The sequence below is a fragment of the Ursus americanus genome, chromosome 9 (genome assembly GCF_024610735.1).
Source record: "Ursus americanus isolate L20-20 chromosome 9, mUrsAme1.1.p, whole genome shotgun sequence".
NCBI classification, from domain to species: domain Eukaryota; kingdom Metazoa; phylum Chordata; class Mammalia; order Carnivora; family Ursidae; genus Ursus; species Ursus americanus.
In genome coordinates this window covers 50,576,660-50,592,710 of record NC_142135.1, presented here as the reverse complement: position 1 = coordinate 50,592,710, position 16,051 = coordinate 50,576,660, and the positions used below count along the sequence as shown (strand labels likewise).

The following is a 16,051-nucleotide window of genomic DNA, read 5'->3' as shown; positions in this document are numbered from 1 at the left end:
AATCTCTGGGAGATAATAGTGTCTGAGAAAACAATTTCTTTCACTGACATTCTGATACATTTTTCCCCCCTAGAAAAGAAAACCTTTACCCTTGCTTAGAATCACTGATAGAGAACTTTATTCAGATTTGGCAAATATTTGACTGCCTATGTGTGCCATGATTCTGCTCAGTGATTTCCTACATATTATCAATGTATAATTTATAAACAAATCAAGTGAATTCAAATAAAATATAAATACCAAAGAGTCTATTATTAAACAGTCTATAAACTAAATAGAAGTCAATTTTTAAGAAAAAAGTCTTAACTCTTTTTTCCTCCTTGTTCACTGACAGGTTTAATATAGCCCGTAATCTCTCCTCCATATTCAATCTTTAATACTTTTGCTTCCATTTAGCTATGATAATAAAGGTAAGAAAAACAGGATAAAAGAGAAACCTAGATCTAAGAGAAAAATCCAACAATCTGGAATTAAAAGGTAAAGAAAGACTTTGTATCTTTTTATTCCTTTTACTACCTAGAGTAGCTTTTTAGTGTGTTTGGGAAAACTCTTTTATTTTATTTTATTTTATTTTATTTTATTTATTTATTTATTTTTAAGATTTTATTTATTTATGTGACAGAGAGACAGCCAACGAGAGAGGGAACACAGCAGGGGAGAGGGAGAGGAAGAAGCAGGCTCCCAGCCGAGGAGCCCGATGTGGGACTCGATCCCAGAACGCCAGGATCACGCCCTGAGCCGAAGGCAGATGCCCAATGACTGCGCTACCCAGGCGCCCCCGGAAAACTCTATTTTAAAATTGAGATCAGTTGTTGACTTAGCTTGCCTGAAGATAAGGAGACCACAGATGGTATCCCTCAGCATTTTTTATTATCAGAGCAAATTTGCCCTATAACTTTATCTCTTCCTCTGATTCTCTAAAAAAGTTTTCCTTCAGAGTTTTACTGTATTTTCAAACTTCCTCTTCTTCTTTTTTAAAGATCTTATTTATTTATTTGACAGAGACAGAGACAGCACAAGCAGGGAGAGCAGCAGGCAGAGGGAGAGGGAGAAGCAGGCCCCCTGCAGAGCAGGGAGGCTGACGCAGGGCTTGATCCCAGGATCCTGGGATCATGCCTGAGCTGAAGGCAGATGCTTAACTGAGGCACCCAGGCACCCCTGTATTTTCATACTACTACTACTACTACTACTACTATTACTACTACTACTACTACTACTACTTCTTCTTCTTCTTTTTTTTTTTTTTTAAGATTTTATTTATTTATTTGAAAGAGAGCAAGAGAGAGCATGAGCAGGGGGAGAGGCAGAGGGAGAGGAAGACTTCCCCACTGAGCAGGGAGCCCGATTAGGGGCTTGATCCCAGAACCCTGGGATCAAAAGCTGAGCCAAAGGCAAACACTTAACCGACTGAGCTACCCAGGAGCCCCTATTTTCAAACTTCTTAAAAATCTATTTCATCTGGTGAACTTTCATCTTCTATTTACTATTATATTTTACTTTTTTTCTTTCATAGATATATATGTTTACATTTCACAATTTTTGAAAAACCAGTAAGTTAATAGTTAAATGTGCTCTTCATCTTGAAATGTATATTTTAAAAGAAAAAACCCTTACAACTAATGCCTACAATTCATTAAAAGGTCAATCAAGAACTAAGTAAAAAGTGTACTAAAAATACTAGATACCAATTCTGTCAAAATCAAATTAAGCACAAAAAGGCTCCCCAAAGGCAAGAGAACAAAAGAAAAAATGAACTTGAGGACTTCATCAAGATAAAAAGCTTCTGCACAGCCAAGGAAACAGTTAAAAAAACTAAGAGGCAGCCCACGGAATGGGAGAAGATATTTGCAAATGACACTACAGATAAAAGACTGGTATCCAAGATCTACAAAGAACTTAACAAACTCAATACACAAGAAACAAATAATCAAATAAAAAAATGGGCAGAGGATATGAACACACTTTTCCAAGGAAGACATACAAATGGCTAACAGACACATGAAAAAATGTTCAAAATCATTAGCCATCAGAGAAATTCAAATCAAAACCACATTGAGATACCTTATACCAGTTAGAATGGCAAAAATTGACAAGGCAGGAAACAAATGTTGGAGAGGATGTGGAGAAAGGGGATCCCTCTTATGCTGTTGGTGGGAAAGCAAGTTGGTACAGCCACTTTGGAAAACAGCGTTGAGGTCCCTTAAAAAGTTAAAAATTGAGCTACCCTATGATCCAGCCATTGCACTACTGGGTATTTACCCCAAAGATACAGACGTAGTGAAGAGAAGGGCCATATGCACCCCAATGTTCATAGCAGCATTGTCCACAATAGCTAAATTGTGGAAGGAGACGAGATGCCCCTCAACAGATGACTGGATTAAGAAGATGTGGTCCATATATACAATGGAATATTACTCAGCCATCAGAAAGAACAATTACCCAACATTTGCAGCAACATGGACGGGACTGGAGGAGATTATACTAAGTGAAATAAGTCAAACAGAGAAAGACAATTAGCATATGGTTTCACTAATTTATGGAACGTAAGAAATAGCAGGAAGATCACTAGGAGAAGGAAGGGAAGAATGAAGGGGGGGTAAACAGAAAGGGGAACGAACCATGAGAGACTATGGACTCTGGGAAACAGACTGAGGGCTTCAGAGGGCAGGGGGGTGGGGGATTGGAATAGGCCGGTGATGGGTATTAAGGAGGGCACCTATTGCATGGAGCACTGGGTGTTATATGCAAGTAATGAATCATGGAACTTTACATCAAAAACTAGGGATGTACTGTATGGTGACTAACATAACATAATAAAAAATTATTATTAAAAAAGGTATCTTGGCTAGGGATTTATTTAGTGCATGCAAGGGAGCAGGTGCATGAGCACAGAGGTGCATGAACAGGTGTGTGAACTGGTGGGGATGGGCAGACAGAGATGGAGATAGAGAGAGAGAGAATCTTAAGCAGGGTCCATGCCCAGCTCAAAGCCCCACGTGGGGCTCGATCTCAGAACTCTGAGATCATGACCTGAGCCGAAATCAGTCAGTCTTTTAATTGACTGAGCCACCCAGGAGCCCCTAGGTTCAATATTCTTATATGTATTACCATAGCACCTTGAAGAGATCCCTTTCACAGCATTTATTATTGTATTATTAGTATTGTCTGTTTATCAACCCAAGTATTCTCTGTTCGAGTATTGTCTCCTTCACCAAAAGGTAGATGATGTTTCTGGACTGTATAGACCATATTCAAACCAATTAGCACATCATAGAATAAGTATTCCACAAATTATTAACAGTTACACAATCAGAAAAAAATTTAATGCAACTGTTAAGAACATCAGAACAAACTTCTATCCACTGTTGCAGATAAACACTCTACTACAATTCTCAAATTTGAGATGGATTTTAGGTTTTAACAGATACTCCTGTTTTCACAAGAAGGTAAACTTTGGATAGGGTAAACTTTGGATAGCAACAAGCCCAAAAATCTTAAGAGTTAAAAGGTCAAAATCTGGATGTTTCTGATATGTGACCTTAAGATTCATGAGGAAGTACAATAAAAATAATAGGATATGAGAAATTTAGAGTTGAAAGGTAACTTTTAGAGGCTACTTAGATTACCTCATTTTCCAATTGAAGACACTGATTAAAACCAGGTAAGTAACTGACTAAAATTATTTCACTACTAAGCCCAAAAACTGAATTTTGCATAATGTCTCTGAGATCCAATTTAATTAGGTAAGAGTTTAGATGTATCTGAATACAAAATATTTGGCTTTATTGCATTAAAAAAAACTGTCCATAATTGAATGTCTACCAAACTAACATTAGTGGTGAAGATCACTTGACCAACCTTAGCAATAATGGGTTGGTTCTCATGAGTTGGCATTATATAAGCTATTGCATATATACTTAATTCTTTCATTTTATAAAAATACTAAGACTAACCTAACTTCTCTCAATAATATCTTTATTTATAAAAACAACTTAGATACACTAAAGAAATTTCCTGTGAGAACATAGTTCAGCTTGAAAATGCATAAACAATAGTCTAAGTATTCTTGTTCAAGAATTATAGAACTATTGAATTTTACAACTAGAAGAGACCTAAGAAGTCATCTAATCCAATACATCTCATTTAATAATCCCCCCCTTCAATACGACTGATGGTTATCTAACCTTTTCAAATACTTAAGGTAAAGAGAAACTCACTTTCTCAAAAAAAGGCATAATATTTTTATATTTGATAGCCTGAAGTGATACATAATTCTTTCTTATCTGAACTGTTAGGGTCTTTCTCTAATTTCTCACTATTACACCTAGTTTCACATGTTAGTCTTGCTATTAAAAATGAGGTCCTTGGATCAGCAGTATCAGCATCACCTAGAAACCTTAGAAATACAGAATCTTCACTCCAGACCTGTTGATTCAGGGCTTCACTTTAACTACACTACAGCTGGAGAAGCACTATTTTAAAGCTAAGTATCATTTGATTAATCTTTCTCCCCATCACAATCTTTCAAATATGTAAAGATGGTTATTTTATCCCCCAAGTACTTTTGCTTTTTAAAGGGTAAATATTATTTTTTTCAATTGCTCCTTCATGTAAATCCTTCTATACTTTTTTCTATGAACTGCTGTTAATACAAATCCATCCTGAACTTTTTTTTTTTTTTTACATATATAGAATTTAAAACATGAATTTTTGGCACTGAAGTCCTTATAGATGGATGGTAATATGAAAAAATTATATAATTTAACCCCTCTATTTTAAATAATTAAAAAGAAGAAAAAAATTTGGTAAATCAGGATATTTGTGTACTGCTTCTGAAAATAAAGAATAGTAAAATATTTGCTGTGCTGATTAAATGATGCAACAATTTCAAAGTTGCATAAGATAGTATAAACCAGTAAATAACTGTTATAAATTATAATATATAATTTTTAAATAACTGTAACTATATAGTAAATAACTATAACCAAATTGTGCAGTGTAAGACTTTTCCCCTCCATCCATCTTTAGATATCCCTCACCTTGAAAGTCACATGCTGCTGGCACAGGATCCGTGCCTTCTTGTTTCTGCATTTTGATATAATACCCCCTCTCATTTGTAAGGTCCTTATTCACCTTCTCCTTGTCAGTCCAAATATCATTAATTCTTTAAAATCCAGCTCAAATGTCACCCTCTAGGAAGCTTCCTCTAATTCTCTCAGTCAAAAAGTTCTCTCTCTCTTCCTCCTCTGAAAGAGATCTAACTCTACTCATGATAGTTTTTTTGGGGTGACTATTCCTCCTATTCAATTTCCTGAATAAAGGTTCTGTACCTAACACACCTTTGTGTATTACATTACCTTATATATAGTAAGACCTAAATAAATATTTACGGAACAGACAAAATTATAAATCCTTTGATTTCCTGAAATCTTGAAAATATTAAGTTTTTAATCTGTTTTCTTACTTTGTATTTTGTAAATGCATCTGAAAATAATATTATCTTAAAACTTTCAGACCAACAATCCTTAGTATCCTTTCAGTTCTTTCTTACTTCTACTTCTGCTTTGTTACAGTTAGAGAGGTTATAATATTAAGAGCTGCTGGTTGTGTAATGGCAAGCTCTTAGCCAACATGAACATTAAGAAGTAACTGTGTTGTGAAGTGTTAAGGACATAAAAAAGGAAAGTGAAAGGACTGCAATTATAAATCTATAAAGAATTAATATCAAATAATTACTTGGACATGTAAAGATAGTAATTTTTCTATGCTGCCATTACAACTCTAAAAGGAATGCTAATAGGTATATCAACAGGTAACTTACAGCTAATTGATGTTTTAAGTAGTGATTCTTTTTTTCTTAAGATTTATTTATTTATTTGAGAGAGAGAGAGTGCATGCGTGCGCACGCATGGTGGAGAGGGTCAGAGGGAGAGGGTCAGAGAGAGTCTCAAGCAAACTCTGTGCTGAGCGTGGAGCCCGGGGGCGGGGGGGGGGGGGTGGAGAGCTTGATCTCACGACCTGAGATCATGACCTGAGCTAAAACCAAGAGTTGGACACTTAACCGACTGAGTCACCCCAGCGCCCCTAAATACTGTTTCTTAAAAGTTGTTTTATGTTTTCACACAGATGTGTTGAGATTTTCTCTTTTCTTCCTTAGGAGAAATTCATAAATGGCTGTTTGGCAATCCTAGACTTCCTAGATATCTTCTAATTATTTGTTTATGGCTCATATTCATCTTTCCACCCATAATCTTAATTTAGCCTTCAATGTTCTCAAATTCTACTTCCTACTTCCAGTATTGCTTGCTCATTGGAAAAAGACCAATCTTCCCCTTCTCTGAGTTCCTGCTACTTTTATAACCTGTATCATACTAAGTAGCCTTTCATAAACTCCCTTATTTTGTTCATATGGAAGCCTAATTTCTTCAAATGAATTTTAAGACCAAAGAGTACACCCTCAGCTTCTTTCATATCCTCCTTGGTATGACACAGAGAAAATGCTTAAGATACAGAGAAATAATTCTTCTTCCCGTCCTTTCACTCATGCTTTAAACAAAAACTTAAGAAGCTTTTGAAACTGTGAAATAAGTAATGGTACCCATAACCCACAAAAAAGATAATGGTTAGTCTAGAATAAACAAGATATAAACTCTTCACTTTGAGTTCAATTTATCTAACAATAATCCCTAAATGTTTGATGATGCAACAAGACAAAAGCAAGTAGGCAAATAATGTGAGGCACACTAGATTCTTTAATGTAAGACTTCTTAGAACTTTCAACACTCTAGGAATGTCAAATGAAACCTTTTGCAATTTATTTGGCCAAGAAATCTTTGTTTCTCTGAAACACATAGTTACGAGTTGAGCAAGACCACTACCACTGTTCTAAAGTATGCAGTCTTAGGGATTACTCAGTCAGTTGAGCATCCCATTCCTAGTTCTGCTCAGGTCATGATATCATGGGTGGTGAAGTCAAGCTCCATGTTCCGCTCCACACTCAGCAGGGCGTCTGTTTGAAGATTCTCTCCCTCTGCCCCTCCCCACCTCAAATAAACAAATAAATCTTTTAAAAAAAAGTGTACAGTTTTAGTAACAACAGGATCTCAAATGACCCTAGTATGCCTACCTTAGAGACAGAGATCTACTATCCATAATTTTTTAAAAAATGAGATAAAACTAAGATATACCTTCACTATTTAAAAAATCAAGATATCATAAAACCAGTTCATTAATGTGGTTTTATATTATTTAATATTCCACTATATAAAAAGAATATAGTCATTTATAGAATAATTTGATTTTAAGTCACCACAATATATATATATTTTTAAAGATTTTATTTATTTATTCGACAGAGATAGAGACAGCCAGCGAGAGAGGGAACACAAGCAGGGGGAGTGGGAGAGGAAGAAGCAGGTTCATAGTGGAAGAGCCTGATGTGGGGCTCGATCCCACAACGCCAGGATCATGCCCTGAACCGAAGGCAGACGCTTAACCGCTGTGCCACCCAGGCGCCCCGTCACCACAATATTTTTAATGCTAAAACATAAAGGTTTACTGAATAAAAGAAAAAGGAGATGAGATATGTATGTTGACTTTTCAGCTATAAAAGTCTTCTTTTGGTATGGTCTAAGATATATTTTCTTCAAAAGGCTCTTGCTATGATTTTAGAGTTTGTTGGTTTTTATTTCTGCTTTGTGTGTCTGAATTAACACTAGTCTTCTTCTTTTTTCGAGATGTAAAAATTTTGAAAAGTGGGGAGCCCCCATGTTCCCCCACCTAGAACACACAATCACTAAGTTTTGTCACATTTGCTTCACACTTGTTTCTTATAAATAATCAATAGCAAATATCCAGCCATTTGTTTAACAGGTACTTATTGAGCACAGACATCGTGTTAGCACTGTGTTAAGTGTTGCACACTGAATGGTGAGCAAAACAGCCACATGACCTATAATTACAAATGTACCTTATAACCGGGTAGGAGAAACACAATCAAATAATCAGAGAAGTAGTTACAAACTGAAATGCTGAGTTAAAGTACCAACCAGCCTCTCTCTGCTGGGATTCCATGAGAGAATTAGATGCTAAGGACAATGATTTGAAGGACTATTTTCTCAATTCCCTTAAGACTGGCACATACCCAGTACCATTCTGGAAGTTAATTCATACATACAGTAGGTGTCTCACTTAAGGCACTCGGATTTGTCTCTCAGAACTAGTTGAGAAGGACTGGTACAGATTCCGTGAGAAAGAACTGATCTTTGGTGGTGGTGGTGGTAAGTGAGGGGTTGGTCAGAAAAGCTTTAGGGACTGAAGTCTTTAACTGAAATCTGAAGGATATATAGGTATTATCTAGGCCAGGGCTGGGTGGGGTGGTAGTGTGAAACACTGTCTTTCCAGGGAGCAACATATTTGAAGGCCCTAAGGGACAAAGGAGCAAGGTGATTTTGGAGAATTAAAAGACCAATACAGCTGAAGTACAGAGAACAAGGTAAGGGAGGAATAACAAAGTGTGAAATTGGAAAGACAGGCAGGTAGGCAGGGACTTCAACTGCATTAAAAAAGACCACTGTGGCTCCAATGGGCTACAGAAATAAGAGTAGATGAGGAAGACCAGAGGGAAACCTTCTGCAGTGATTCAGGTAAGAGATAACTGCTTAGAGTAGGGTGGTGATGGCAGGAATGGAGAAAAGTAGACAGATTTGAGTGGAATTTAAAATATAAAGGAAGGGATAAGGGTAGAGATGGTTGTGTCAAGGATGACTCCCAGGTTCTGAGTAAATGATGCTGCTGAACATTGGGAAAAGTCTGGAGAGTAAGCTTTTACCTGGGTTTGATGTCACTTTGAGGTATCTGAAGGCAATGTCAAGGAGGCAAATGCATATATGAATCTGGAGTTGAGAGAAGGGGTCCAGCTTGTAGTTCCTTTCATAGAGGAAAATGAGGGGGACTGGCAGAGATCTCAAGCAGTAGCCATAAAGCTTGGGCAGCATACATTAGGAAACAAGATGTTTATGTATAGCATGTGTGTTATGTATAACATAAGGTGATATATGTTAAAAAACAAGACTGAGAAAAAAGGGGAGAAAAAGTGACACAGGATGGTTGCCTTAACTGTTTTCCATCCTTATGTGAAAAATTGCTAAAGACAGTTATAAACAGTATGCTATTGCTGCCTTATAAATGCTCTCTTTATTTTCACACTTAATCCTCTATATACATTAACCCAACTTCACAATCTTCATATTTTTGCATTACTTTGGAGAAATGTAAGAATATTACCTTCAAAATTATATAATGTTATATTAATCAAAAATCTAATATGTGGGCCACTTTGTTTAAATGATTGCTAAAATACTAAATACTAAAATCAAGTTAACAGTTGGGTGGTTTGAGTATATGGTACACTAAATTTTTAACTTAAGAATTTTTTAAAAGACTTAATTTATTTTTTTGAGAGAGAAAAAGAGCACAAGTGGGGGGCGGGGAAGGGCCGAGGGAGAGGGACAAGCAGACTCTCCACTGAGCAGGGAGCCAACATGGGGCTAGATTCCAGGACTGGGAGAACATGACCTGAGCTGAATGCAGATGCTTAACTAACTGAGTCACCCAGACGCCCCTAAAATTTTTTTTTACATTGAAAAATTTTTAACTTTGCTGACTTTTTAAAAGGGTTAACACAAATCAAATGCCAAATAAAATTCTCATCGATAAAAAGCAAGAAAATTCCAAGTAGTACCTTATTAGAGAGGATAAGTAATTATACTTCTACCCTATATTTTTATGCTTGAATGACTATGGTCCTATACTTGTCTTTAAACAAGTTGTTTCAGTTTGTTACATACCAGTTAGCAATGTCCTTGTGAGCCACTAAATTTTGAAGAAATGCTTGTAATCCTAGTTGTCTATCTTCTAAAAAGTCAGCATTGTAATTATCTTTGAACCAGCGTTTTGGTGGAAGCGCTAATCGAAAGCCTGGAAACATCTCTTTTAACTGTAAAAAAAAGAAAAAAGAATATACAATGTTCAACTCAATCATATCAATTCTATAAAATCTATCCTGTTAACTACATGAACTTGTTCATGAAATAAGCTTAAAATAATTAAATTCAGCTAAGCTTTTTATACCTCGTTGATTTCTACCAGTTGTGTATACACAGGCATTACAGTTGCTCCATATCCTCGCCAACACTTGGCATTGTCCATCCTTTTAATGTCAGCCATTCTGGTGGGTATGTAGTAGTTTCACTGTGGCTTTAATATGCATTTCTCTTGACAAATGATGTTAACTATTCTCTTATGGGCTTTTTTGGATCTGCCTATCTTTGGTGAATTATCTATTCAACTCTTAATTCTAACCCTTCCCCACCTTTAAAAAAAATGGGTTATTTATCTTTTTATTATTAAGTTGCAAGAGTTCTTTATATATTCTGGATACAAGTTCTCTGTCAGATAAAAGTATGACAAATATTTTCTCCCAGACTCTGGTCTGACTTTTACATACATTTTTTGATTCTTGCAAGTAAAAGCAGGTGATGGGTAGAGCTCTTTCTGGTACCTAAAACACTGACATAGGTAATTATTAAATTTTAAGTGCTCCAACTTGGAATATGTAGGAGATATTTACTAATGTAAATTAAATTCCTACTAACATCTTTTTTTAAAAGCTTAAGAGTTATCGAAATCTCAACTTGCCAAAGATAAATATTATAGCAATATAAAGATGAATCTAGAGAGGTAAAGAAAAGTAAACATTAAATAATATTTGAGTCCTGAAAAGAAAAACAGCAAGTCATAAAGGATTAAATAGCTCTAAATTGAAACTGTTAGAAATTAGTCTTCATGAACAAAAATTATAACAATTTCATAAGCAAGTTAAGAATTCCACTTAAGTATCTGGTAACTTCATGAATTACTTTGATCTTATTTATTAAAAAAATCAACAGAAGTACAGGGGCGCCTGGGTGGCACAGCGGTTAAGCGTCTGCCTTCGGCTCAGGGCATGATCCCGGTGTTATGGGATCGAGCCCCACATCAGGCTCTTCCGCTATGAGCCTGCTTCTTCCTCTCCCACTCCCCCTGCTTGTGTTCCCTCTCTCGCTGGCTGTCTCTACCTCTGTCGAATAAATAAATTAAAAAAAAAAATCAACAGAAGTACAGAATTATAGGTTTTTAATTCATCAGTGTACTAATAAGAACTCAGGAACAGTAAATAAAATTCATATTTAATGATGGAAATATATTACAAATAATGCTTTAAGTATTTTGGAATACTACAAAAAGTCATCTTGATAATACCTAAATAAAGGATAAAACAGTTTAGTATTTTATATTTTACCTTTCATTCAAATTGACGTTTCCAGAATGGCAGAAACTTTTTGGCAGCCAGGCAACTGCAAAATCACATAAATGGGGTTTCCTACCACCAAAAATGATAAGAATATACTAACTTTAGAAGTTTTGAGGGTGAAGGTGGCAGATGGGAGAAAACAGGACCAGTAAAGTTTCCTCTAGTAACACCTGTCAAAATTAGGGAGTGATTTCTGATCCAAGGACAGAATCCAAGGTCACTTAGCTTCTTAGAAACATCATAAAGCACTTGTTTCTTTTGAAGAAATGCTCCTGGTTTCTAAAATATCACCACCCCCACCTGTCTCAATTGATTTTCCTCTAGCTCTGTGGACATCTCAGCTCCTTCTCTATTATATTCTTACTGCAATTTACTCTATCAATTCCCTATCAATTCCCCAAATTTAGGTTGGCTCTAACTTTTAACTATTAAAAACAAATTAAAACACAAAGAAAATAACAATGAATAAAACACAATGAAAAGTATCCTTAGAGCTAAATATTGTCCATATCTATGATTTCTTATATTGGATAAATCCCAGAAATGTGATTATTGTGTTAAAACTATGCACAACTTTAGGAAGTTGTGTCCCCTAGGAAGATTCCTATTTCCAACAACGGATAATACCACTTAAATGCCTGTTAACTTGATGGGTGAAAAATATTTTAATTTTCTTTTGAGTACTTGTGATATTGAGTGTTTTCCAAAATTATTGGTCATTTACATTTCTTCTGTGGTTTGCCCTGTTCACATCATTTGTAGTATTTTCTACTTTTGGGTTTACTCTGTAATTTATTTTTAAGAGTTTTTAATATATTGAGAATTTTTATTATTATTCTTTGTTTCATATGTGCAGTAGGCAGAATTCCAGATGGCCCCATGATCTTTGTCCCTGGTGTTGCTTCTGCGATTTTGTTTATGTCATACAGTAAAAGAGATTATGCAGATGCAGTTAGGGTTACTTTCAATTGGCCTTAAGATAGGGAGATTATCTGGGTGAGCCTAATCTTATCAAGAGCTCTTTAAAAGTCTATCTTTCTCCTTGGCTGGTGGCAGTAGAGAAAATCAGAGAGATTCAAAGCACAAAAAGGATTTGACCAGCTATTGCTGACTTTGAAGGTGTAGAGGCCATGTGCAAACACTGGACAGCACTCTATGAACTAAGAACCCCCTCCGGCTGACAACAGGCAAGGAAATGGGGACCTTGGTTTTACAACTACAAGAAACTGAACTCTGCCAACAACCTGAATGAGCCCAAAAGCTGATACTTTCTCAGAGCCTCCGGAGAAGAGCCCAGTCTAGCCAACAGCTTGATTTTGAATCACTAGATAGTAAACAGCTATGTTTTAGGTTACCAAGTTTGTGGTAATTTGTTAAACAGCAGTAGAAAACTAATACAACATGTTAGAAATATTTGTTGTTCATTCTCTTATAGTCATATGATTTAGGGGATCTTATATACATCTTTTTCAAATTCACAAGATTATATAATCATTTATAATTCTGCTAGCAGTTTTAAGATTTTCACATTTTTATACTAAAAATAATTTTTTGTTTCCAAAAAAAGGAAGTTATGTGTAGAGATGGGTCTTCAGGCTATTAAAATGAAATGAAATAGTTAATTTTCTTAGGAACTAGCAAAATTTGACTTCACTCTAACAAGGAGGAAAACCCACAAATATTTAACAGTAGAACTGTCAAGAAAAGATAATAATTTGAAATTGGAAAGTCCGTTTCAGATTTATTAAAGTACTTACTTTATCATTAAGTCTAGAGAAGTCAGTGTATCTTCTGAAAACTACCCAACTTTCTTCTGGGGTTTTCTTTACTAGTATTTTATATACCTAAGAACAGAGAGAGAGAGAGAGAGAGGGAGGGAGGGAAGGAGAGAGAGAGGTGAAAAAAAATGTATATAAAGACATTTAAAATTTCAATTTTCAAGTCCTAACTGACATGTGCTGTGAGTGTAAGTACACACCAGATTTCAAAGACTGCAAATGAAAAAAAAAAAGATGTAAAAATACTTCATTAAAATGATTTGGATTAAATAAAATATATTACTAAATATAATTTCATCTGCTTTTCACTTTTTTAAACATGGCTACTAGGGAATTTTAAATTACAAATATGACTCCCATTTGTGGTTCACCTAGGCTTACTGGATGCTGTAGAGAAGACTCATTACTTAGGGACTAGATCATCCTTATTTGATTTTTCTCCCTTACAGACCTCTCTTTCAGCTTTTAAGGGGGAGAATCACCAAGGGTTAAGGATGAATCCTTTACCTTTCGAGTAAAAGTAAATAATTCATCTTTGTAACATATAAAGATGAGGAAGATTATTTGGATACCCTTTAAAGTCTGCAGAAAGGCCTTATCTAAGATAATTGTAAAGGGGATAGTAATGAAACATTCTTTTTAGGAGTTACTAATCAAAACCAAAGGGATAACCTGACTTCAAAACTTTTGAGTATGAATAACTGATGCATAATAAAAGTCAACTTCATATGATAATAAGGTTTATCTAACACATAATCCATATTGATTTTATTTTCCTGTTTTAAAAAATTAACTCTCCTTTCAAGTTTTTCTCCACAGTCGCCCCTTAGCACTCCTATTTCTCTAGGAAAGACAAAGTACAGATTTTTGTGTTTTATCTTCTCTAGAATGCTCTCCTATGTTTCTACTTGTGTAAGTAGTGCTTTCAATGAAAAGTTTATGGACACTATTGATCATTCCCTCTTCTATGTTCTTTTTTTAAAATTAATTAACTAATTAATTTTTTAATAATAATATTTTTCATTATATTATGTTAGTCACCATACAGTACATCCCTAGTTTTTGATGTAAAGTTCCATGATTCATTACTTGCGTATAACATCCAGTGCACCATGCAATACGTGCCCCCCTTAATACCCATCAGCAGCCTATCCCATTCTCTGCCCCCCCCCCCCCCCAAGCCCTCAGTTTGTTTGGGAAACAAACTGAGGGCTCCCTCTTCTATGTTCTAACAGCAGTTAAGGTTTCTACTCTTTCTGGAAACAGTATACACTACTTTGTGCTTTTTATATAGTTCTTATTTTAGGATTTTTAAGTAAATTACAGGGAAGCACATAATTACAGAATAAATACAGAAAAGCACAAAAACCACAAGTATAAAACTTGATGAATTTTCACAAAACACACACGCACTCATGTAACTAGTACCACGCGCAAGAAACAAAACATTACCAATTGAAGAAGCCCACCTCCTGGCTCCTTCCCAATCTGACTTATCGCCCCTTCTAGTCACTTTTGTTCTTAAACACTTTTCAAAGACTTGACACGCTAATGACAAGAACTCACCAGTCATTCCTAAGACTTCCCTCAGTTAAGAGCTCAATTCAAAGAAATATACCTAGGAAAAATAATCTTACAAACCTAAGACCCCCCCCAAGCTTGTATAGCCAGCTCAGACCTCTCCCCTACACTCAACTTATATTTATATACATAATACGTATGCTTGTGGACACACATGCACATATACACACACACCTGACATCTCCATTTTGATGTCTACTAGACATCTCAAGCCTAGCATGTTCAAAACCAAATCCTGATCTTGCCCTCAAAAACTGCCATCTAATTAAACAGCAACCCTACTGTTTACCCAAAAACTTCAGGATCATCTTTGATTTCTCTCACATCTCAAAGTTTTACCTTCAAAATCTACCCAGAATCTGATCACTTCTTAGGATTTCCTCCACCACCCTGTCCACACCACCATCACGTCTTCCATGGATTACTGCAAGAACTTAATACCTCCTGTTTCCATTCTCTCCTCCACAAAATCTAGTTTTAACTCAGCAGCCAGATGAGCCTTTAAACATTAAGTCAGATCATCTGACACTTGTTTTAAACCTTTTCAAAGATTCCTATCTTGTGCAGAGTAAAATCTAATGGCCTTACAATGGCCTACGTGCTCTACTTGATCTGTGTGTCACACTCCCTTGTCTTTACCTGTTATTTCAGTTCCTACATCTCTCCCCATGGCTGCTTCTGCTGTCAGCCACAAGGGCCCCTGTAGTTGTCTCACCTGTCAGGAAAGTTCTTTCCCCAGATATTCTCATGGCTCATTGCCTCTTAGTGCTAACACCTTTTCTGTGAGGCCATGACGGACAATGTTATTTAAATTGCAACTCCGGTTGTGGGGAAACTATCTCCCTTCACTCTTTTATTTCTCTTTATACACTTACAACCATATAACATATCAGCATTTTAAAATGCTTACTTATCTATCACTCATTCATTCATTCGAGTTGCTGTATCTCTATTACCTGAAAGAGTGCATGACACATAATAGGTACCCCCAACATGAATTAAATGAATAAAGGAATAGAAATAATTTCATACCCATTATTTACTTCTTCCTCTATAGTGTTTTTAAAGACTTTATGTACTGCTGTCTTAAATTTGCCTATAAACTTATATTTTCACACACATCATTTCAAAGAATGCTCATTCAGCATAAGGTAGGTCAATGTAAGAAAACAGTTTATCATAATTTCCAAAATAAGTCAGGTCCATGCAAATTTCCCATCACATTATCATTCTTACAATAACTTAACTCTAAAGATTGTCTCTCTTCATAAAAAATCTCAACACTGACGTACAAAGATGCAAAAATCCTCAACAAAATATTAGCAAATTGCGTTCAACA

The 16,051-nt window shown here is 35.6% G+C and overlaps 1 protein-coding gene across 2 annotated transcripts in view; it reads right to left on the bottom strand.

Annotated features, from left to right (window-relative positions):
- Positions 1-16,051, bottom strand: part of SNX16 (sorting nexin 16) — a 39,709-nt gene that overhangs the window by 16,711 nt on the left and 6,947 nt on the right. For both annotated transcript variants that reach the window (XM_045806052.2, XM_045806053.2), the window contains 2 exons: positions 13,111-13,197; positions 9,849-9,997 (listed from right to left, as the gene is read on the bottom strand). In XM_045806052.2, the coding sequence (XP_045662008.1) occupies positions 9,849-9,997; positions 13,111-13,197 (236 nt within the window). The remainder of the gene's footprint in view (positions 1-9,848; positions 9,998-13,110; positions 13,198-16,051) is intronic.